At 50.8% G+C, this 22812-nt stretch overlaps 1 protein-coding gene across 2 annotated transcripts; it reads left to right on the top strand.

Moving 5' to 3' along the window:
• The first annotated feature begins 773 nt into the window (after positions 1-773).
• Positions 774-22596, top strand: WDR36 (WD repeat domain 36). Of its 2 annotated transcripts, none has more exons than XM_032961262.2 (23): positions 774-1198; positions 2958-2985; positions 4495-4595; positions 5402-5519; positions 6600-6732; positions 7172-7226; positions 8366-8498; positions 8811-8986; positions 9463-9583; positions 10922-10987; positions 11946-12029; positions 12685-12839; positions 13078-13243; positions 13474-13639; positions 14891-14999; positions 15347-15426; positions 15946-16053; positions 16627-16721; positions 17556-17722; positions 18587-18700; positions 19620-19707; positions 19959-20146; positions 20509-22596. In XM_032961262.2, the coding sequence occupies exons 1-23, from the start codon at positions 1064-1066 to the stop codon at positions 20656-20658; spliced, it is 2736 nt and encodes a 911-aa protein (XP_032817153.2). In that variant the 5' UTR covers positions 774-1063; the 3' UTR covers positions 20659-22596. The 2 variants fall into 2 exon arrangements, with proteins under 2 accessions (XP_032817153.2, XP_032817154.2); XM_032961263.2 differs by having other exon boundaries at positions 779-1198; positions 13078-13192.
• Positions 22597-22812: the final 216 nt, after the last annotated feature.

Genomic DNA, 22812 nt, shown 5'->3' with positions numbered 1-22812 from the left:
TGACCAATAAGGTCTGAATTGGTCTGTAATAATGTAGGCAATGATAGGGAGGTTGTCATGTATGCATGCTGGTTGTTTGAACACAAGAATAATTTACATTGGTGCATCCGTAGATCCCAATGCGCTTTGCATGGTGAAGCATGGAATACACAGAACCTGTGAGAACGGCCAGAACTGGGGGGTAAAGGGCAGTTTTAAGATGTGAGTTTTTAAGACTTTTAACTTTCGCGATTCTGATTGTCTTATTGGCAGCGACAAAAGGCGATCCAAAGCTTGGGAGCCGCACTGGCAAAAAAAATCCCAATCAGCCCAGGGAAAAGAAGATCCTTGACCTCGGAGTACTGAGAATAGAGCGATCCGAACCTCCACGATGGGGATGAGACGCAGAATCAGAATCTCTAACTCGGCTGGGGGGAATCCGATGAGCTATGGAGCATTTTTATTCACAGATGTCCAGCCGTTTTCACAGATCTTGCGAGGTGTTCAAGCCGGTCCCATTCGCATGAAAGTCATCCCTAGGGATCAAATCCAGTTCCGTCAGCATGGCGTCATCGTCAGCAGTCCAGGTAGTTCCATCAATATGACGTCATCAGCAGCGATCGAGGTAGTTTCATCAACATGACGTCATCTACAGCGATGGAGGTAGTTCCATCAGCATGACGTCATGTGCAGCCATCGAGGTAGCTGCAACAATATGACGTCACCTGCAGCCATCGAGGTTGTGCCATCAATACGACGTCTTCTGCAGCGATGAACGTTGTTACATCGACGTGACGTCATCTTTCCAGATCCAGCTCGGGGGGGGCTTCCCCCCCCCATTGTCGTGACGTCACCGAGGGTTTTCACGTGGCGTTTTGACGTCACGGCTAATCCAGGCCCTCTCCGATCTCTCGCCCGTTGCGTGCTGGTGGCCACGACTGCTCCGAGGCCGCGCACGTGGTCACGAGCCGGCCCAGGGCCTATAGCTCATTTGTTAATTGATAGATAGTTGATAATTGCTAGTTAGTTGTTTGTTGCGTGGGTGGTGGTGGTTGGTGGTGGTGGTTGTTGTTGTTGGGGAGCGATGTCGCGCGTGTTCGAGGGGTTCCGCGCGCTCGGCTTGTTCACTGGGCCCGTGCCGCACGTGGTGCGTGTTCATAGGCGGCACCAGCAGGCGTACGTGCTCACCGCTGTGGGGCCCCGGCTGCACTCGTACAGCGTGAGATACCCCACGTTACACACAGTTACACACAGAGTTACACACAGAGTTATACACAGAGTTACACACACTTATACACAGTTACACACAGTCACACAGTTACACGCAGTTACACGCAGTTATACACAGTTACACACAGAGTCACACAGTTACACACAGTTATACACAGAGTTACACACAGTTATACACAGTCACACACAGTTACACACAGTTACACACAGTTTACACAGTCACACACAGTTACACACAGTCATACACAGTTATACACAGTCATACACAGTTACACACAGTCACACGCAGTTATACACAGTTATACACAGTTACACACAGTTATACAGAGTTACACACAGTCACACACAGTTACACACACTTACACACAGTTATACAGAGTTACACACAGTTACACACAGTTATACACAGTCACACACAGTTATACAGAGTTACACACAGTTACACACAGTTACACAGTTACACACAGTCACACAGTTATACAGTTACACACAGTTATACACAGTTACACAGTTACACACAGTCACACACAGTTACACACAGTCACACAGTTATACACAGTATCACACAGTTATACACAGTCACACACAGTTATACACAGTTACACAGAGTTATAAACGTTGCTACATACCCACGTGCAACGTGAGATCCCCCTATATCGCCTTAAACAGACTGTTGGGCCAATTGCTGTCTCCCCATTGGTTGTGTGTAACACACCGCGGCAGGCCACTCAGTTGAGGCTCAGTCGTCCTTGGCGAGGCATGGGACCGGTCCACACATTCGCCGCTGTTAATGCGGCGAAGAAAAAAATCTAAATTTGAAAACTCATTTCCTGCCTAAAATATTTTTTTTTAAATCACTAACACGTGGGATGGACTTAATGTCTAGTAGTGTATTGTATTACATTGCTCTTTTTTATTTTTTGTACATTTCTTGTTTCATTGTATGTAATGGCAGAGATTAGGGATTAATAAAGTACAACCATAACCACAATCGTATAAACAGAAATCTGTGCATTGATTTATATGAAGACTAAGTCCAAGATATTGTGGCCAAGGTTTAGCACATTGTTGTTTTTATTTTACATAGCATAGCAATTTTTATAGCAATATATTGGGGGGGGGCATTTTCAACATATTTGAATATTGGGGGGGGGGGAGAGAGGGATGTGTCCCCCCCCCAATATATTATAATTACTACCTTGATACACTCACCCACATCCATTCAGGTGTTCGCCACTGCGACTGTCCAGGCAGTACTTGCCAACCACGGCGTGCACACGCCGTGGGGAATACACGCAGATTCGCATCCTATAGACAGCCAATATTTACATTTGTACAGCATAGTAATAATTCACCTTTACAGTATTTTGGTCTGCTTAATTATGTCGTTGCGTTCTCCACAACGACGCGAATTATTAATTTGAGTTATGTATCGTATAGTCTTGCGTCGAACTTAGTATGACCCGTCTACGCCTTTGACTCTGAGCATCTGGCAGGCCAGAGAATGAGAGAGGTGTGCTCTGCAAAAGGCCCATTGCCCAAAACGTCGCCTATTATATGCTTTTGAAGGCAGTGTTATTGACGAATATGTTTATTTTGTGCTTATTTGTGCTTGTACAAATACTTTGTGCTTGTACAAATACTGGACATCCGTGAAAAGAGCTTTATAGCTCATTGGATTACTCCAGTATTAATAAATATTCAGATTCTGAATGAATGACTGACCACATCTTGTGTGTGTTCCACAGGTTAACAAGCTTGCAATTGTCTCCATCAGTGAGTGATGCACATGCGTGCGTACGGACACATACACACACATACTCAAAAATACATAGATTGTCCCCCTTTGAGACATTCAAATTGGTGGAGCAAGTGCTGTGAGCAGGTGCTTGTTCACAATCATAATATTTTTTTTTTACTGGAGGAATCCTATGAGCTATGAAGCGCTGTTTCACCATTGTCCAGTAGGGAAAGGTCAGAATGTTACAACAACAAACAATACAAAACACGATAGGAGTGAAAATTATATGAAAGGTAAACAAAGCACTTTTAAAGTATGTACAAATATATATTTTTTTATTCGTTTTCTTTCCAGGTAATGGCCACTGTACTTTTTTTTCAGAAACCTTACCACAAATTATAACTCAACGAAGTAGCTTATGTGGAAATCTATAGCCCCAAAATTATCTACGTTTCTAAATGTGGCGCAAGAGAGGATGGTATGGCCAGCACCATATTCGCCCACAGTTATGTCCCCAGTGATGATATTTACACACACACAAACCGCTCGAAGTTACCCGGTTAAGGCCGAGTCGACCTTGGAGAGGTCCAGCACAGGCTTAGTTCATTCTCACACAGATAATTTGATTCATGCATTGTGAGCGTAAGAATCAATATTTATGCAGCGGTGCATGCCCGGCCATATTGCAAGTCTATAGAGTATATACTAAAATCTAAAAATGATAACCCTTTGTCAATACAGTGCTGGGTGAAGGCCTCCCAACACTGTGTCGGCCGTAGATCTTTGACCATACTTCACCGCACTGGACAGTGTGAGTTGGTGAAAGGGGGTGTACAGTACTGGTCCAGATATTCCCCACCCTAACATTAGCTCTGGTCGGGAATCATACTCGGGTTATTGTGTTCAAAGCGCAGTGCGCGGACCTCTCCGATATTGCCCTACCTCTTGTCATTAATGTTTCAAGTGTATAGATTATTTATAATTCATTCCTAATCAATACATTGCTGTGAAGGGCATCATACATCACAGGTGAGACCAGCATTACAAACAGGCAGTATTGATGTTGTGTTACTCTCTGTAGCTTCCAAGTGCGGCGAATCGCGTCAGATCTTGGAAAGCTATGCATGGTCGGGCCTGGTTATTACTTGGATGGGTAAACAGCAAGACTTTCCACGTGTTGTAGGCATGACACTAATGTGGCAATGGATGGCAATACTCAGTGTCTTCCCCTGATGTGCGTGGTGGGTGTTTTCCGGTTTCCTCCCACACGAAGTCAAACACTCATTAATGGAAGTGGCACAAACATCCCAACACAGGGCCCTTCTCAAAGGCAAGAGGCCGATAGACTAAGTCATTTATCTTAGTATGTGGCGATATACAGGCTATATATATATTGTTACCCGTCTTTGGAATTGTCCAGAAATTCCCAGTGCATCAGGACCCTTCTGAAAACAAAGTACTTTGCTTTTGAGCAAGGCTTTCCCCGAGAGGAGGTAATTGTTGTTACAAGCGACTTCACTGCAACTTCACCATTCCTCTCACAGGCAATGCCCTCCCGGAGGACATCAGCTGCCTCGCAGCGAACCGCATGTTGGCATTTGCGGCGTACGGAAGCAAGATCGCTACCATCGCTCGCGGGAAAGAGGTGGGTGTGCAGCATCGCAGTGTGGGCAAGCGGATGCCGAAGGGAGCCACCCCGCGTTACCAGATGTGATTTGCCCGCGTCTCCCTTTCTTGTGATTTGTACTTCTCGCCTACAACCAGCGAGAACATACTGATGTCGGCTCATACATTCCCATAACCTTAGTGTTATTTTAGTCGTGTTTCATGCATTGTTTTGCGTACACCTCGGTGTTTACTCTACTCTTTAAATTAACTTGAAAAAAATCACCACGTGGCACGTTCCAGCACACGCGTACGGCTGTTAGACATTTGACGTGTTGATATGTAGATTTTCGCAGATAATGATTCAGAAATTAAATGGTCATGTGCGTTAGAAGCGTTTAACAATGCACCAGTCATTGTTTCAGCTCACCGATGAGTTTTAGTCATTAGATGAAAGTATCTAATTAAAACATTTGGTTGTGAAAATTGTTCTTCAACTTACCGAAGAGCTGAAGCAATCGTAATTGGCGCATTAAACGCTTGCGAACGCGACAGTATAATTTGTTTGGCTATATCGGGTGGTAGGGTGTCTGCTGGAATAAATGTAGACATATTATTCCACGGTCTAACCCAAAGATCGGTGATGCATAATTTTAATGTGTGGCAAAACCGATAATCAATTTGAATATATTTTTGTTTGCATGCAATTATCGATAGCTCCAATAAAATGATTTTGAGCAACCCTAGTTTTGAGGTGCGGTGGGCGGAGGAGGACACTTGCCCGTCGCCTGAACGGACGCTGCGTGTTCGTGTGTCCGTGCGCCCCCCCCTCCCCCCATCGAGCAGGTGGTGCACACCTACGACGGGCACTCGGGAGAAGTCCACCTCCTCCTGCCATTGGGAGACCATCTGGTGTCCGTGGACAGAGACAACATCCTCGTGGTGTGGGACGTTCAGACGGAAGGTGAGCGCGTCTGGCATGGTGGATCTGTGTGCACGTGGATTTTTGTGCTGTCGTTTGCGTGTGAATGTGTGAGGGCTCGTGTTGGTTGTAGCTAAGTGGTTAGCGTGCTGCGCTATAAACCAAGTCCACCCGAGTTCAATTCCCGCTCAAGGCCGCCACCAGTGATGATTATCTGAATCGGTCCTGGGGCCCCCCCTAGGTGGACTCAGCCTTAAGTAAGTACCTGGTCCAGTGTCTAAATATCAGCACTGGGGAGACCAAGGCAGGTGGACATGGTGTTAGCCACCCACCCCCTCATGTACCGTGCCTGCCTTCATAGGCGCTGGCTAACAGCACTTGCCTCAACAGCCTGTTGAAGGCTATATGGGGAATCTTTGTGTTTCAATCCACGCAAAGTAACAGTGTGACCAGCACCACACTCTTGGCATAAAAGCCAGCACTCTGACCCATACACGTACGGCCCTTTTGACAATCCACTGCTGGATGAGAGTTCGACGTGCCGTGGGGCTCGTCTGAATTACTGCACATACTTCACCACTTTGGTTGATGTGATTTGGTGAAGGCGGGGGAGTGTATATGTGCAATACAAGAATGGATTTACCACATTACTGTATGCTAACGGTCACTTAGCACGGCCCTGAACCCACCTACGACAACCTAGCATACATGGACAGTCCCTACTATACTTGACAAAAAAGGATTTAATGAATGGGGTGGAATCATGACTGCCAATAGTGACTGATAATTACATCAGTTAACATCTGTAAATGATGTGGAAGCTCATCGCAACACGAAAAAATAGTGCAGGCCGCAACACAAAAACATTGTGCAACACACAAAGATGTGCACTGCATTTACAGTTTTATGCAGACCGCAAGCAGTTACTTTAGAGCTGGTGGGCTACATAAGGCCGAGAGCTTCTGCACATGCAGTTCAGATCTCTGTTGTTAAATAGAGTTAATCACTTCGCGGGAGGGGCGCGACACGTTTCGTGTGTACTAGCCACACCGCGACCCCTGCTCTCTTGACATCATATATCGCCTCGTGCCGCCCTCCCTGCTTCCCTCCGTTGTTTCCCAGAGGAGTATCTGAGGCTGGAACCCGACCCCCAGGTGTTTGGAATCAGCGCCGTCATGCACCCCAGCACCTACATGAACAAAGTCCTGCTTGGCTCCCGGCAGGGCCCTCTGCAGCTGTGGAACCTCAAGACTGGGTGAGTCCGCTGTGCCATCGTCACTTCACATGTGGCAGCTGTCCCTGTGCAGCACAGGGTTGGACGTGGCACTGGCCAGCAAGTGGGCATTAGTCTGCCAGAAGGGAGTGCTGTTGTCACGTGGTTTCCTAAATCAAGTAATTTGCCACCAATTTATCGAATTTGAACCACGACGTTGGCACACACACATGGCCTACTATTTTTTTTGTGTTCCTGTTTGGTTTTAATATTAAGGGTTTTTACTGCGATTGTGTTGCAAAGCGCTATCAGGCCTTGGGTGAATAGCGCGATATAAAACTGAGTTTTACATACACGTTTTATGTGGTTGCCGCAGTGGAATTGTGAAACCTTTAAACGTTCATTCCCATATCCCGATGTGTGTGTCTGTGTTTGTTACCCTATTCACGTCGACCCATGTCTCCCCCCACACAACAAACAGAAAGCTGCTCTTCACATTCAAAGGATGGGCTTCAGAAGTTACTTGCCTGCAGCAGGTAGGTGTTGTGTATAAACAAAGACAAAGATCCCCCTTATAGCCTTAACACACTGTTGGGGCAAGTGCTGTTAGTGAGCACCTATAAAGGCCAACACTGCAGACGAGGGGGTGAGTGGCAAACACCACGCCCGGCCGCCTTTGTCTCCCCAGTGATGATGTTTACACACCGCACCAGGTACTCATTTAAGACTGAGGCGACCTAGGAGAGGCCCATAACCGATTCGGTATATTGGCACTGGTGCTGGCCATGAGCAGGAAACGAACTGGGGTCGCCGGGTTCGTAGTGCACTAACTGCTGCACTGCCTTTCCCCACATATAGACACGCACGCACACACACACACCATGTGCACAACACTAATTTCTGGAGCTGGCCAAACATCCCGACATCCCAATTCGGGCCATAATAAATCGGTGTCAATTGTTATGCTCGCGGCACACACATTGAATCGCTCGTGTAGGAATTTGTTTTTTCAATTTGTATATGTAATATGTTCACGTCTCTCATGTGGCCGCAAGAGGCTGCTACATACGCCACAATGTTAAACAAAAAAAATAACAAATCAATTGATTTGTGACAATTCATCTAATCGCCATGGGGAAGGGGGTTTGGAGAGGGGAGGTAATAATTTCACTTCAAATCCCAATGCAGGACCCGCCTGAAAAAATAAAGTCTTAAGGCTTGATGGGGCTTTCCGACTGAAAGTGCCAATATTTAGCCTGATATACCACATTCTCTAAGGTGGCTGTGCATTTGTCCAGGAGTTCATAATGGCTGCGTCTTAAGCTGTGAGCTGTCGCCACTTAAAACCGGGGTTTAAATTGTGGTTTCAGCTCCCTGCTGATTACAAGAAGCTTTCAAGCCTAGTGCATTGATGATCGCACCTAGCTTGCCAGTGACTGGTCGTTGTTGTTGGCTTTGGTTGGTGGTTGTGGTTGTATGCTGTGATTAAATGTGTCTGTCGAGCCTTTGGCCATAGTGGTGGGTTCTTGTAATTAGTGGCTGTCTGATGGTTGTAGTTAATCGTTCTGTTTGGTGGTTGGTTGGTTGGTTGCTGTCTGGTAGTGATATAAAAATAATAAAGTATATGACTGCACCACGATTTGCTCATTCGCTCACTCGCGTCACCTCCCCTCAGGCCCCAGCGGTGGATGTTGTCGGTGTGGGCCTCCAGTCCGGCTCCGTGTTCCTGCACAACATCAAGGTCGACGAGACGCTCATGAAATTCCACCAGGACTGGGGCCCTGTCACCTGCATATCTTTCCGCACAGGTGGGAGCGCCCCGTGCCCTGCATGGCCGCTCGGGAGTCATGTTGGGGAATTCGAGATGTGTGTCCCCCCCCCCCCATGTCTGTGCATGGCAACTCGTAAGTCCATGTGCAGGTCTGATAGCCGCAGCACGGCCTCGGGGGGAAGTTGAGTGGATGTCTTCAACCGAGGTTAATGATAATTACGAGAGAGACCTGACTGCTGTGTCTCTGTGGTTTAAGCCCCCGGCTTGCAGTGCGATGCTCACCGGTTCGTGCCTTTATGGCCGCGTCGTAACGCAACGTTCATCCGTATCCGCGGGTCCTTTGCCGCAGACGGTCCGGCCGTAATGGCCACAGGGAGCTCCCTGGGCCACATTGCACTGTGGGACCTGCACGACAGGAAGCTGTTGGCACAGATGCGGGACACGCACGCGGCCGCCGTTGCCGGGGCGACCTTCATCCACAACGAGCCGCTGCTCCTCACGACGGCCGGGGATAACGCCATCAAGGTGCGGTCACGGTTCCCCGTCGCTCCAGGACGCTGCCTCCGTGCATTCCCCGCGCCTCCTCTCGTGCCTCGGTCTTTCCGCGTGTCTCTCTGCGCGTCTTCAAGCATCCGTTATTCCCCGATGTGTCCCCACGGTGCCTTCTTATGCCGAGTCTTCTCTTCTGCCTTCTCGTATATCCGTGGTTGTCCCTGAACCTCCTCTCCCTGTGTACCTGATTCTCCATATCTGTGCCCTTGTGTTCCGTGCTCTCCTTCCTTGTCGTCCTCATTGCTTCCTTTTGCCTCGGGGTATGACACATGCCTCCCTGTATCTCTCTGCCACTGCGCCCCACTTTGTCTTGCCTCGCCTCTCCCCCACTCTTTCCTGAGTATCCCGTGCATTCCCTCATCCCCACCCCCCCCCCCTCCCAACGCCTTTCCAGTGTGTCCTACACCTTCCCATGCCCCCTCATGGCGGCCTCCCTTTGCTTCCCCCAGGTGTGGGTGTTCGAGTCGGCCGGGGGCAGCCCCAGGCTGCTGCGTGAACGCTGCGGGCACAGCGCCCCGCCGACGAGCATCCGTCACCACGGCCAGGATGGCTTCAACATCCTGAGCGCCGGTGAGAGAGGCTCGCTCGGCCGGACAGCCGGGGGGACAGCGAGACGTTGACGCAAATGGATGAGCGTCAGTAATACAGGGTTTTTTTTGGGTCACATCGCGTAAATATATAAATGTCGTTAAACAGGTCACCATGCTTCAATAGGGGTTACCGTTGGTACGGCTATTTTAGTGCACGCAATCGACAGGAAGTACAAGAACAATGGCCGTACTTAATGGGCATGCATATAATTCATAATAAAGGTTTTTGGGTTAGATCGCGTTATTTATAAATGTGTCGTAACCCTCCACCACCCGACACGGCCAATCAGCAAAAAAAAAGTGTCACGTTGACAAAAGACAAATAATTCACTACTTTAGCCCACCGGTGTGTTGAAGAGTGAATCCACAACATTTACAGTTTGAGTACGACGTTTCGCTGGTAATTACATCCAGCATCATCGGGCAATTCGCCAGAATGGTAAAGCCCTCACTTGCTCTCGGTCTTAAATAGAGCAGCAGGGTGACATCATCATTTAACTCATTCAGGTGCAGTGATTTGAGGCGGAGGTGGGGGGGGTATTGTAATTATATAATCGATTAGTAATCAGTCAATGGTTATGATTAGTAATGAGTTGTAGATTAGTAATTAGTTGTAATGTGTGTTAGTGATTATAGGCTATGTTAGTAATCCGTTAATTAGTATGTGTTTCCCCTATAAAGAATTGTAATATGTATTATTTAATAATACGCTTCCAGGCCGCACTATGTATGTTGATTACCATATACATAACTCAAACGGCAATGGATACCCATAGTCATTGATATGCATTCATTAATCCCCCCCCCCCCATTTGTCATCACATCTACCCCTCTATTTAAGGAACGAAACAGGATGATTGTAATTACTGGCAAAACATCATACTCAGATTGTAAATGTTGTGGCTTTACTCTCCAACACACCGGTGTTGCTGTACTAGTAACGAATTGGCTTGTTCTGTTTACGTGACAAACCTTACTAATTGGCTGTGTCGGGTGGTGGTGGGTTTAACAATGACACATTTATATATTTACCCAAAAAAACCTGTATTATGGATGATATTGGTCGCGAAAGCCTACGTGTTAAAACAAATAGATAAGCAGACAGCCAGTCTGTGTCTGCACATATCACCGCGTTCTCACTGCGTCCGTTTCTCTGTGCGTCACACCGTTTTTTTTGTCCGTATCTCCGAGTCTTAACCATGTTCGTCCCTGCTTCTGTCTCTCAGTGTCTGTCTGTATCCAAGTCTGTCTGTCCGTACCTCTTGTGTGTCTGACCGTGCTTGTCCACGACGTGTCCCCCGCATGCGTGCCTGCACAGGACAGGACGGGACGCTGCAGTCCTTCTCTGTGGTCCACGACCGATTCAACAAAAGCCTGGGCCGCGGTAATGACTGCACCAGGAGTCCAAGTGGCGCATCGACATGAACACGACCACAAATCACCGTCAATAGCTCCATCGGCACCATTACCATCGCCACCGTCATTACTACCGTGACGGTATCGGTTCGTGGTGCTGTTGGTGAAGTTGCTCGAGTTGGTTGTCATGTTCAGAGTACCCGTGGCCACACCAATGTTCCTGGAGTTTATGTTGATGGTGGTGGTTGCGTTAACGGTGCTTGTAGTAATTTCGATCGTTTTAGTGACCATGACAAGTAGGAATCTCCCATCATCACCATCTTGATCACCATCAGCACCACGGACGTACACATCGTCCATAATAAAGGTTTTTGGGTTAGATCGCGTTAATTATAAATGTGTCGTAACCCTCCACCACCCGACACGGCCAATCAGCAAAATAAAGTGTCACGTTGACAAAAGACAAATAGTTAACGACTTTAGCCCACCGGTGTGTTGAAGAGTGAATCCACAACATTTACAGTTTGAATACGTTTCGCTGGTAATTACATCCAGCATCATCGGGAAATTTGCCAGAATTGTAAAGCCCTCGCTTGCTCTCGGTCTTAAACAGAGCAGCAGGGTGACGTCATCATTTAACTCATTTCAGGTGCAGTGATTACTATCACTGTGATCACCAACGCCATCAACAGGACTATCAACTTCGCCACTAGCAACGTGACAACCAGCACCATCAATATACACAATGAATGTGACCCCCGTTACCATCAATACGACAACGGTACCGTCAGCATGGTCTCCGGCAACCCTAACAATGTTGCCTTGTGTACTATGAACATAAACAACAGCACCATAATCACCACCAACATCATCATCGTCATCGCTCCATTATCGGCCCGCCTACGTTCACCAATCTGCAATGCGTGTGTGTGCATGTGCCTCTGCTTCTCCCAACACTTCCCACGCGTGCCGCGTGACACGTGCAGGCTCCATCAACAAGAAGAAGTCAAAAAAGAAAGGGCTCAAGCTGGACACGATGAAGCTGCCACCCATCTGCGCCTTCGCATCAGGTCTGTGGGCGATGGCACATGCGTGAGATGGAGTTGAGTGTTTGTGTCATCTAACGACGAGCGATGACGATGGTGATGATAACGATGACAAGTTGAGGACGAGTATGGTGATATAATGCCGATCATGTTGGTTCTTAATATGATTATGGTGCTGTTGATTACGTCTCGGATGACACCGGTGGTGATGATGATCCTGAAGATAATGCGAGCTTCTGCGTGTCCCGCTCATATCCCCAAGTGCTCCCCCTGTATCCCTCTGTGCCCGTGCATGTCCCTTTGTGTCTACTTGTGTGTCCCCATGTGTTCCCGTACGTCCCTCTGTCTCCTCGTGTGTGTGTGTCTCGTTTTCCCGTGCCCGTGTATCTTCCGCATTTCACCCACTTGTAGCCAAGTCTCCGTATCCGCACGCGTCCCTGCATATCCCCGACGTGTCTGCGGAATCTTACCCATCCACGCGTACCCATGCATAGTGCGCGCCTGCCCGTCACCGCGTCCTCTCATCATGGACCCCGTGTGCGCCCCCCCCGGTGTGTCCGCACTTGTTGCTGGGTGTCACGCGCGTTCCCCTGTTGGTCCCCTGCATTGCCCTGTCGTCACGTCTCCCTGTGTCCCACCCCCCTCCCCCACCTCCCCCACCCTCCTACGCACCCGTCAGAGACGGCACGCCAGAGCGACTGGGACGGCATCGTGTCGTGCCACCGAGGCTTCGTGAGCGTGAGCACGTGGAGCTTCCTGCGCGGATCCATGGGGAGCCACCGACTGGAGCCGGAGGGCATGAAACGCGACCGCACGGACCCCACCACCGCTACGGTGCGACGCCCGCCATACCGCACCGCACCGCACCCCACTTTACCGGCGGTACTGGGCCATCACAATGCATCGCGCTGTACCGCACCATTGCACACTACACGCAGAACAATTACGGTGCAAGATGGAGAAAATGGAATAGGGAGGAAAGACTAAATGCCTATCAAGTGCGCACGATTGCCGACAAGGCAGAAATTCCAAAGAGGAGCGTTGATGCTCACCACGCCGGCATTGGTTGCAGGCGGTGACTGTCTCTCCCTGCGGAAACTTTGCGATCATCGGCCTCTCCTCCGGCCACGTCAGCGTCTACAACCTGCAGTCGGGCCTGCCGCGCGGCTCGTTCGGCTCGCCCACGGGTAACGCCACAACCCTCCCACGCCCCCGGGTCAACCCACGCATAGGAAGGGGTAAGGCTGAGCATGTCACGACCTTAAAATGGCCTTGTTACAGTGGCCAGCGGCCCAGGCGTCGGCCTACAGAGAGGGGGTCGGGGTGGTGTCAACTGGACCGGGCCACCCATTTTTAACGCCTTACGCCTGTGCCGATGCCAACCACATCCCGCCACTGGTCGCAGCGCTCAACTCACCTGACCTGACCTCGCGATCTCTCCGCCCTATCCCGTCGTGACAACGAGCAGCTCACGGGGGCCCCGTGCGAGCCGTCGCCCTCGACCTCTTGGGTCAGATGGCCGTGTCGGTCGGGGGGGACTCGGCACTGCGGGTCTGGGGTTTCAAGTCCCGCGCGCTCCTCCACGAGACCCTTCTCCCCGCCGCGCCGGGCGGCGCCATCCTGCACCGCGACAGGTGACCGACCGGGGTGGTGCGGACCGCGAGAGAGACGAGCCGGTTGAGGCAGGGAGCAGGGAGCCAACTTCCCGAAGAGGCTGCCCCCAGCACGTGAAGAGAAACGTCGGACATCGTACCAAATAGCACGCGGGGTGCAACCCGAAATCCCGGCGCGCGAGCGAGGTTGTAGGTCATGTCTCGAAACCGTAGGAAACGAGAGGTAGGGTTTTAGACGAAAGGCAACGCTCGTTCAGAAAATGTAGTTCAGACGAACGACGAAAATAGCTTGGATGTCGATGACCGGATGTTGTCTTGCGAGTGAATACAGCCGTGAGCCCACAACCCTCGCTATGTCCGTTGCGGAGTACAAGGAAAAATAATCAGAGGGAGACGAGGAATGAGACTTGATTCGAAGGATAAAGGACGACGTTGGAACTAAAGGGTGCGAGTGTGAATGAAGCAGTGAAGCTAAAGGGAGTGAATTCGGCCCCTTGCGACTTCTTAAGCTGACAGGCGGTAGATGAAGAAGGAACGAGACGGCAGGTGGCAGGGAGGAGGAGGGTCATGAAGGGCACTGGCAGCGGGGAGGGGGTGGAAGGCCTTGTTTGCATTAGGAGAGGGGCTCATGGGAATTCACCATCGCGGCCGAGTCGATGACCGGAGCCACCGTCTCTCGGCTCAGACGGGCACCAGTGGGTGACAACACCCGGTGGCTGTGAGGCCAGTGGTGGAAATTCCACGTTCCCGTGAAGTGGACAGTCTCTCGCAGGGGGCCAATTAAACAAATGGACAACGGAGCAGCAGCGCTCATCTCTGTGGGAGTAACGGGGGGCTGGGGTTCTTAGACACTCGGAGAAGATAACTCTTACAGTTGTCTTTGGTGGTGATAGCAATGACTGTTGCTGGTTTTGGGCGTATCGAAGGTGATGGAGTTTTGTGGTATATGCGATTGTGTTGTAGGTCATGATGCGTAGTCCTGTAGGTGGTGGCATTGAATAGCTATGGTGTTTTTGATGGTATTGATGATAATGATAGTACTGTTGGTGATGTGAACGATGTTATCGGTGGTGGTGAATAGCTATTGAGGTATTGAAGGAGTTGTAGGTGATGGTTGTATGAATGTTGAACTTATTTCGCACCATACGTAGCCAGCCATGCCTCATCGGAGGTGGTTGAAGTGTCGATGTTGGTGGTAGTGTTGATGTTGGTGCTGCTGATATTGTTTTTGGTGGTGTTAATGATGTCGTTGGTGGTGGTGTCGGTGCGTAGTGGTCTGCTCGCCGTCTGGTGCGACGACCTCTCCGTGCTCGTGTTTGACGTGGAGATAAAGAAGATCGTCAGGGTTTTGAACGGACACGGCGCCCAGATCACAGACGCGGTGAGGATCTCCACCCCTCGCCACACGTCACTACACCCTCGCCCCCACACCTCACCCACACACCTCCACAAGTGTGTTTCTTTGTATGTGTACATTTATTTTTCTCTCTGGCTTTGTGTGATCAGTCTGGCTGTCTGGGTTTGTCACCTCATGGGTGAATATATTAAATGTGTGTATCCATGTGTACATAGCTGTAGGTATTTTTGTGTTTATGTGTGTGTGTGTGTATCCACAAGTATATCTGTGTCGGCATGTCTCCGTGTGCGCATCTGCATGTCTGTGTCCTGTCTATCGCTGTATATGTCTGACTGCACGTCTGTGTAACGCCGTGTCTCCGTGCATCTTAGACGTTCAGCCCGGACGGACGCTGGCTCCTCACGGCCTCCATGGATCGCAGCGTGCGGACCTGGGACCTGCCTTCGGGCTGGTACATCCACGACACTAAACACACACGCTGTGTACAAAAAGAAAAGTTCCTCCATATAGCCTTAACAGACTGTTTGGTTAAGTACGTTTAGCCAGCACCTATGAAGGCCAGAACTGCACAAAGAGGTGGGTAGTGCTGATGTTTACACACTGCACCGTGTACTCATTTAAGGCTGAGTCAACATAGAGGATGCCCAGGACAGGTTTAGATATTAGTGTGCTAATCGCTACATTACCACATACACGTGCCACACCACACACTCTGCATGCATGTTTAACTTTTTTCGCACCGTACGTAGCAACTGTGTTAATCACACTCGCTATGTACACGCACTTGGCCACTAGTACTCTCGCTATATATGCATACCAAACCACACACTCATTATACACACAAGCTCACTACACACACATGCTCACTATAAACACACACACACACACTCTACACAGTGTACACACATGCACTATGTGGTGGTATTGCTGTGGTACTAATGGTGGATGTGGCGGTGGTGGTCGCGGTCAGCCTGGTGGACGTGCTCGCCGTCTCCTCGCCCGTCGTGAGCCTCTCCATGTCGCCCACGGGCGACTACCTGGCCACAGCCCTGAGCGACCACCTCGGAATCTACCTGTGGTGAGTTGACACACTCATCCGCCCACTCACTTCCCACCCACGCTCCTAAGCTCTCGCTTGTCCACCCACTCGCGCGTCAACTCGCCCACACACTCACTCGCCCGCCCACCCACTCATTCGCTCGCTTGTCCAAACAATCACTGAATTGCTCACCGGACCCCACGAAGGTCAACTCCGTCTTTGTCTTTGTACGCAGCAGGAGTGTGTAGGTATGTGTGTGTGTGTAGGTATGTGTGTGTGTGTGGGGAATGGTAGTGCAGTGATTAGCACACACTGTTTTACGAACCCAGCGACCCAAGCGCGGTTCCCGCTTACGGCCAGCACCAGTGACGATATACTGAATCGGTTATGGGCCTCCCCTAGGTCAACTCCGCCTAAAATTAGTACCTGGTGCGATGTGTAAACATCACCAGTGGGGAGGCAAAGGCGGCCGGGCGTGGTGCTGGCCACCCACCCCCTCGTGTGCCGATCTGGCTTTCATAGGTGCTCGCTAACAGCGCTTGCCCCAACGTTCTGTTTCGGCTTCGCAGGAGATCTTTGTGTGTATACGCCGTGCGTGTGCTCTCTGCGCAGGTCTAACAGGAGCATGTACACGCACGTGTCCCTGCGGCCTCTCCCGGCTGACTACGAGCCCAAGACGGAGGCTCTGCCGGGAGGAGCTTCTCACGGTGGGCAGAGCACTCGCTCACCTACTCACCAACTCATTCATTCATTAACTCACCAAATAATTTATTCACTCACTTGCTTACCCACTCACCAGCTCATTCATTGGACTCACCAGCTTATTCATTCACTTGCTCACTCACCAGCTCATTCAGCATCTCATTCATTCACCCATGCATGCACTCGCCACCTTATTCACTCATTTTTCATTGCATCAACTCACTTGCCAAATCATTCTCCATTTCATATGTGCAATAATAACTCGCGCATTCATCTACTCATTTATCCCATTCACTCTTTTGATCACTTCGAGCAGCTCATGCACTCGCCATTTCATTGATTTACTTCACTCTGCCATTTTCACACGCATTTGCCATCTCATTTGTCATTTAACTCGATTAAATCACCGCTTTGCCCATCTCAATTGAGAATATCATTCACCATGTCAGCCACTCATTGACTCATTCACTGCCGCCACGTTCACCGACTCGGTCTATAGCTAACTCGTTAGCGGTTTTTATTTCACCAGGTAATGTCCGCTGAGCTACATAGCTTTTTTTTTCAGAAGCGACCTTGCCACAAATTATGGCTCAACGGAAGTGGCTTATCACGTGCAAATTTATAGCAGCCAAATACTCGAAACGCATGCTGGTTCTAAATATGGAGGGAAAAACCGGAGGACCCGGAGAAAAATCCACACAACCACGGGGAGAGAGACACGCAAACTCCAAATACACAAGAGGCATCGGGGTCGAGATCAAACCCACGACCCCCCTGCATACCAGGCGAGGTAGCTTAACATCTCACCACCGCGGTTGCCTCCACCCGGGCGGACGTAGGTGGTGACGTCGCGGTGCGAGAAGACGAGGTCTTTGGCGACGACGGGGGCGACGAGGCGATGGTGTCGGAGTTCCACTCCCCCGAGCAGCTCTCCGAGTCGCTCGTTACCCTCTCGTCCGTGCCCGAGAGCCGCTGGAAGAACCTCCTCAGCCTGGACGTCATCAGGGCAAGGGCTCGCGCACGCACGCACGCACGCAACGACGACACGACAACAAAGATCCCCCCCCCCCATTGGGGGGCAAGCGCTGTTAGCTCCGTAGCACCTCAATGAAGGCCGCCACGGTGGCACACGTGGGGGGGGTGGTGGGTGGCCAGCACCACTCGCACAAACAACAACACCACTAAGTGGCGGTGACGTCACTGCGGCGTTTGTTCCACACGCGCACACAAAACGCACGCACTCAAGCATGCTCACACGCGTAGTTGAGAATGATTTGTTTTTTTGATGGGAGCCCACTCTCCTTTACGCCGAGGTAGCGTCTCGGAGAAACCTTTCACGCGATTAGCTGCTTTTCTCACGTCTCATCTCATCGCATTTGAAATGACACCCCCCCCCCACACAAGGTGGTTCGCCACCCGGCTTGCGAGTGGGGAATTAGTCTGCCAGTAGCGCTCCCATTGCTACGTGTTATCCCAATTGAGTAATTTGCAGGTAATATTTAGAATTTTGGTCAAAATTTGGACCGTGTACCCAGGCGCACAATGGCCTAATTGTTTGGAATGACGCGCACACTTGCGTGCGACGCATACGCGCGGAAATATCTTAGGCACGCACCCGCTCACACACGCCTCTGTGTGTTTCCTGTCCAGCACTGTAATCTAGAAGCGGATTGTTATACCCTACCTTTAGAATGAAACCAGCATTGAGGAGATACACACAAAAAAAATACCTTTTTAATTAAACGACGACTCGACATTGCCGTCATTAGCACATTTTGTTCGAGTTGACCGTCGGTTCCCGTTGGAAAGAGATGCCTGTTGGAGTGAAGTCACTGTGAGTGTTTGACCTTTGGTCGCCTCTTCTTTACAGAAGCGGAATAAGCCCAAGGAGCCTCCCCGTGCCCCAGAAAAGGCTCCGTTTTTCCTGCCTACCACTCCAGGGCTGACACCGGCCTTCTGTGCCCCGGCCATCGCGGACTCGCAGGCAAGTCTTTGCGTGTGTTGTTTTTTTTGTGCGGGCGTCTCGTGTGATGATTACCTGAACTGGTCCTGGGCCTCCCCTAAGTCCACCTCAGCCTCAAATGAGTACCTGGTACAGTGTGTAAACGTTGCCCCTCGGGAGACGAAGGAGGTCAGGCGGTGGTGTTGGCTACCCCCACCCCCCTCGTTTGCCGTGCCAACCTTCGTAAGTGCTACTCGCTAACAGCGCTTCCCCGAAAGTCTGTAAAAGGCTATACAGGGCATCTTTGTCTTTGCGCGGAGGAGAGGTGGCGTAGTGGTCAGCACGCTATGCTTTGAACCCGGCGACCAATGGGTTCTGAGCATCCGCGAGCTTGACTCGACTTTAAATGAGTACCTGGTGCAATGTGTAAACATACTTTCTTGGAGAGACAAAGGCGGCCGAGCGTGATGCTGGCCATGCCCCCACCCCCAGGCACACTGTCCTAACCTTAATAAGCGCTTGCTAATAGCACTTGCTCCAATACTCTCTATACCGGGGGTCGGCAACCAAAACAACAAGGTACATTTTTGTCGAATTTAGTAACCCCCCCCTCCCTCCCACCACCCCCAACATCTCAAGAGCCGCAATGCACTGTGTGGTGAATACGAGATGGTGGTCCTTCCTAAGCAACGTCACGACACAGTTCTTAATGGGCCGCAGCCGGCTCCAGAGCCACAGGTTGCCGACTCCTGCTCCATACAGACAGCTTTGAAAAAACTTGACGGACTTTAAAATATGGAATCTGAAAAAGCTTACAAAGCATAACCTTAGCGCCATTTTTGATAGAATGGCCCTTTGTGCAATAAGAAAGGCGCAAATACCAAATGTATGTTTTGCGTGTGTGTGTGTGTGTGTGCTTTTGTGCCGTTACACGCCTGTGTGTTTGTGTGTGTGCCTGCAGGCCGCGACCAAGGTAGTGCAGCTGGGTCACTTGAATCCCAAGTCGGAATTCAGCCGAAGCCTCGAGGAGGCGTGGGAGTCGAACGACTGTGAGGGCACGGGGAGTTGGGGGGGGGTACACAAACGCGAGAACCCTCGCTCACATTGCCATCGGATGCAGCCGTAGGGCGCGTAACAATTTAACCACCTACCACGATTCGGGATGACGCTACAGTTTCATGATGCATCCTATTCCCCGTGTCCTCCTCTCCATTGTCCTCATCCCTGTGTACCCCCCTCGTCCGCGTGCCCCCCTGCCCCCCCCCCGCCTCGTCCGCGTGCCCCTCCTCACCCCCCGTAGTCTCGGGGCCCCTTCGTGAGCTGTCGTCCCTGGCCCCCGGCACGGTCGAGTCGGAGCTGCGGGCGCTGGGCCCCGCGTGGGGGGGGTCCCCGGTGCTGCTCGCCGCCTTTCTGCGATCCGCCCTGCACGGTCTCCGCTCCCGTGGGAACTTCCAGCTGCTGCAGGCCCAGCTCGCGCTCTTCCTCAAGGTGCGGGCCTCGAGGGTCGTCGTGGTACGGGTCATAGGTCTCGCGGGGTCATCAGGGTGCAGGGTCGTGGACTCGCGGGGTCATCGAGGATACAGGGTTATGGGAACAAAGTTGAGGATCGTGTAAATGTTAAATCCACCCTTGCATCCAATCAATGCTTTAGGATTGTGATTTCACTCAAGAGTAGGGTTTTTGTACGTAAATAAAATTAGCACCTTACTCGCGTGTTCTGTCACAGTTGTACAGTTCCGTTAGATCCGTCCGCCTTAACGTACTGGCAACTAATATGCATCCTCGTTTGCATAAATCTTCAACCTTTGCGTCGCTCAAATTCTTCCCCCTCTCCCCCCCGCGTGCAACAGCTGCACCTGCGCGAGCTGAGCGAGCACGAGGAGGTGGTGGGCGAGCTGGCGCAGGTGAGCGCCGCTCACGAGGACACCTGGGCCGAGGTGCAGCACCTGATGCTGCACACGCTGTGCGTGCTGGGATACACCCGCAGCGCTCTCTTCTGAGAGCCGCGACGGGGCCCCCGCTTTCTCTCCCGCTCACCTTCGCACGCGCCGCACAACTAACGCACGGGGCAAACCCTTGGTCTCCGGACCGCTGAGACGCACGTTTGTTCCCTGTGATTTCAAGGAAAGGTCGGGGGGGTGCGACTTACAATCCTGATAGCTGCGTGTGGGTGTGTGTGTGTGTGTGCCATGCGACATTTGAATAACTTTATTGGCACCGGGCACAAGTTTGGGATGCGTCGTGCTTTCTTGATGCGGGTGCCCACATTGTGCGTACTCTCTCGTGAGCTCGCTCGCAACCTGCGCGCGGGATTCCACACTCGTGCTTTGGCAGCCTGTGCCCATCTTCTCACCCGTACTCTCGTGCTCCGTTTCCACGACAAAAGTTTTACTGGGCAGTGGTGTAGCGTGGTTGGCATGGTCCCAGGCGCAAGGAATTGAATGGGGAATCCAAGGCTGCGCCACTGGTACTGGGCCCTTCCTGGACTCTGGCCCCTCCTACTTTGTCCCCACTGCCTCCTCTCTGCGGTTGCAGGGAAGCGATCGTAATATTCCTATTCGGTGTTAATGTACGCTTGGCTTAGCGTATGCTTGTTCCAAACAATAGTGTAACATCCTAATTTTCTGCTGTTTTTTTTTTTCGAGTTCCGAGGTTGGGCCTGAGTGAGAGTGCACAGCTCCCTGTGCAGTAAGGCAGCCACACTGCCCAGTTACAGCGAATCCACGTGGCCTCGTTGAGGCCTGGATTGTTCCCATGTGTGTACGTTGACATTTTGTCTAACCGTACGTAGCCAACCATGCTAATTGGAGGTGCAGGACAAGGACAAACTAAACGCCAAAAGCAACGTGTAGTGTGGTGTCAGTGTATGGGGTCTGTTGTGCTACAAGACTAGAATCAATAGTGGTGTCAAACCATAAACATCTGCGAGTCGAATTGAATTACTTGATTCATCCACGGACGATCACGTACGTGTACCATGTCCAAAAGTCTTGACCATTTCCCGTGAATTGTTACTTAATTTATTAACTCGTGCAAAACGGTGTTGTGGAGAATCACAGCACAGCCTTGTTCATTTCTTAGTCACGCAATTGCATGTTCAGGCAATTGCATGTTCAGGCCACTGCTGACCAAAGGGGCCTCCTCTCGAGGTTTTTGGCCTACTTTACCACATTGGAAGATGTTTTGGAAGAGTCCAGAGTACCCGCCACACGTGACCTAGCAATCAACTCACTGTGCCCTATCCATTTATACTGCCGGGTGGAAAGAGGCAGGGGGATTTGAGAAACTTGGTGGTAACTCAAATTTAACTGCTGGTGGAGAGTGGGCCAAGTCGACAAGAATCCGGGAAAATAAACGTGACGGAAAGTGTTGGTGGCAACATTTTCTCCGTGGAAAAGTGAGGACGAGAGTTGGGTCCCCCCCCCCGAATGTTGTGCTCGGTAAACATGGAAAGATTTGCAGCACCACAACATCACAGGCACCATCGCATAGCGTCACGCATGACCGCATCGCGTCACCCGCATCACTCTACATACAGATTTGTACAAAAAAATACATTGTGCCTCCCGTTGCATCCCATTTTTATTGCAAATGGGGGGTGGGGGGGGGGGGGAAACGTTTTAATTTGTTTTAATAAATATGAATTGAGTAAATGGAGCAGGGTTATGTGATTAAAAACAAGCTGGCAAGCCAGTTTGTGTGGGGAGCCTCCCATGTGCGAGGGGAATCTGCTGTACAGGAAATGTGTGTCGAGGGAGACGTGCGTTACGCGTGAGCTGACACGCTGCACGTATCTTATGTTTTTATAAAGCGTTTTCATGGCTGTTCCGATTAGTTGTTCAGTTGTACCACGTGCTGTTCGGCACGATGACCGACGTTTTGCTCCACGTGTTGTGGGGGCTTCTTGAGGAATCCGAATAAAGTGGCTCACTTTCTCACTCGGTTAGTTTGCGTTGCCTGCTGTTGATGGTGTTGCCGGTTCTTGATGGCGATGAACGGAACGTCGGACATGGCTGCGAACAACGCATGGTACAACCCGAATACGCACCTGGGAGCCGTACAACAGAACCACAAAAACATTCCCAGGAGCAACTTTTTGTCCCAGTTTTGCCCAAACCCTCTACAGCTGTGGGTGGTGGTGGTGGTGGACAGCT

This window comes from Petromyzon marinus, chromosome 26, assembly GCF_048934315.1.
Source record: "Petromyzon marinus isolate PM22_M1 ecotype Great Lakes invasive population chromosome 26, UKy_Petmar_22M1.pri1.0, whole genome shotgun sequence".
Lineage (NCBI taxonomy): Eukaryota > Metazoa > Chordata > Hyperoartia > Petromyzontiformes > Petromyzontidae > Petromyzon > Petromyzon marinus.
Note: the sequence above shows the minus strand (reverse complement) of the source record. Positions and strands in the feature narration are given on the sequence as shown.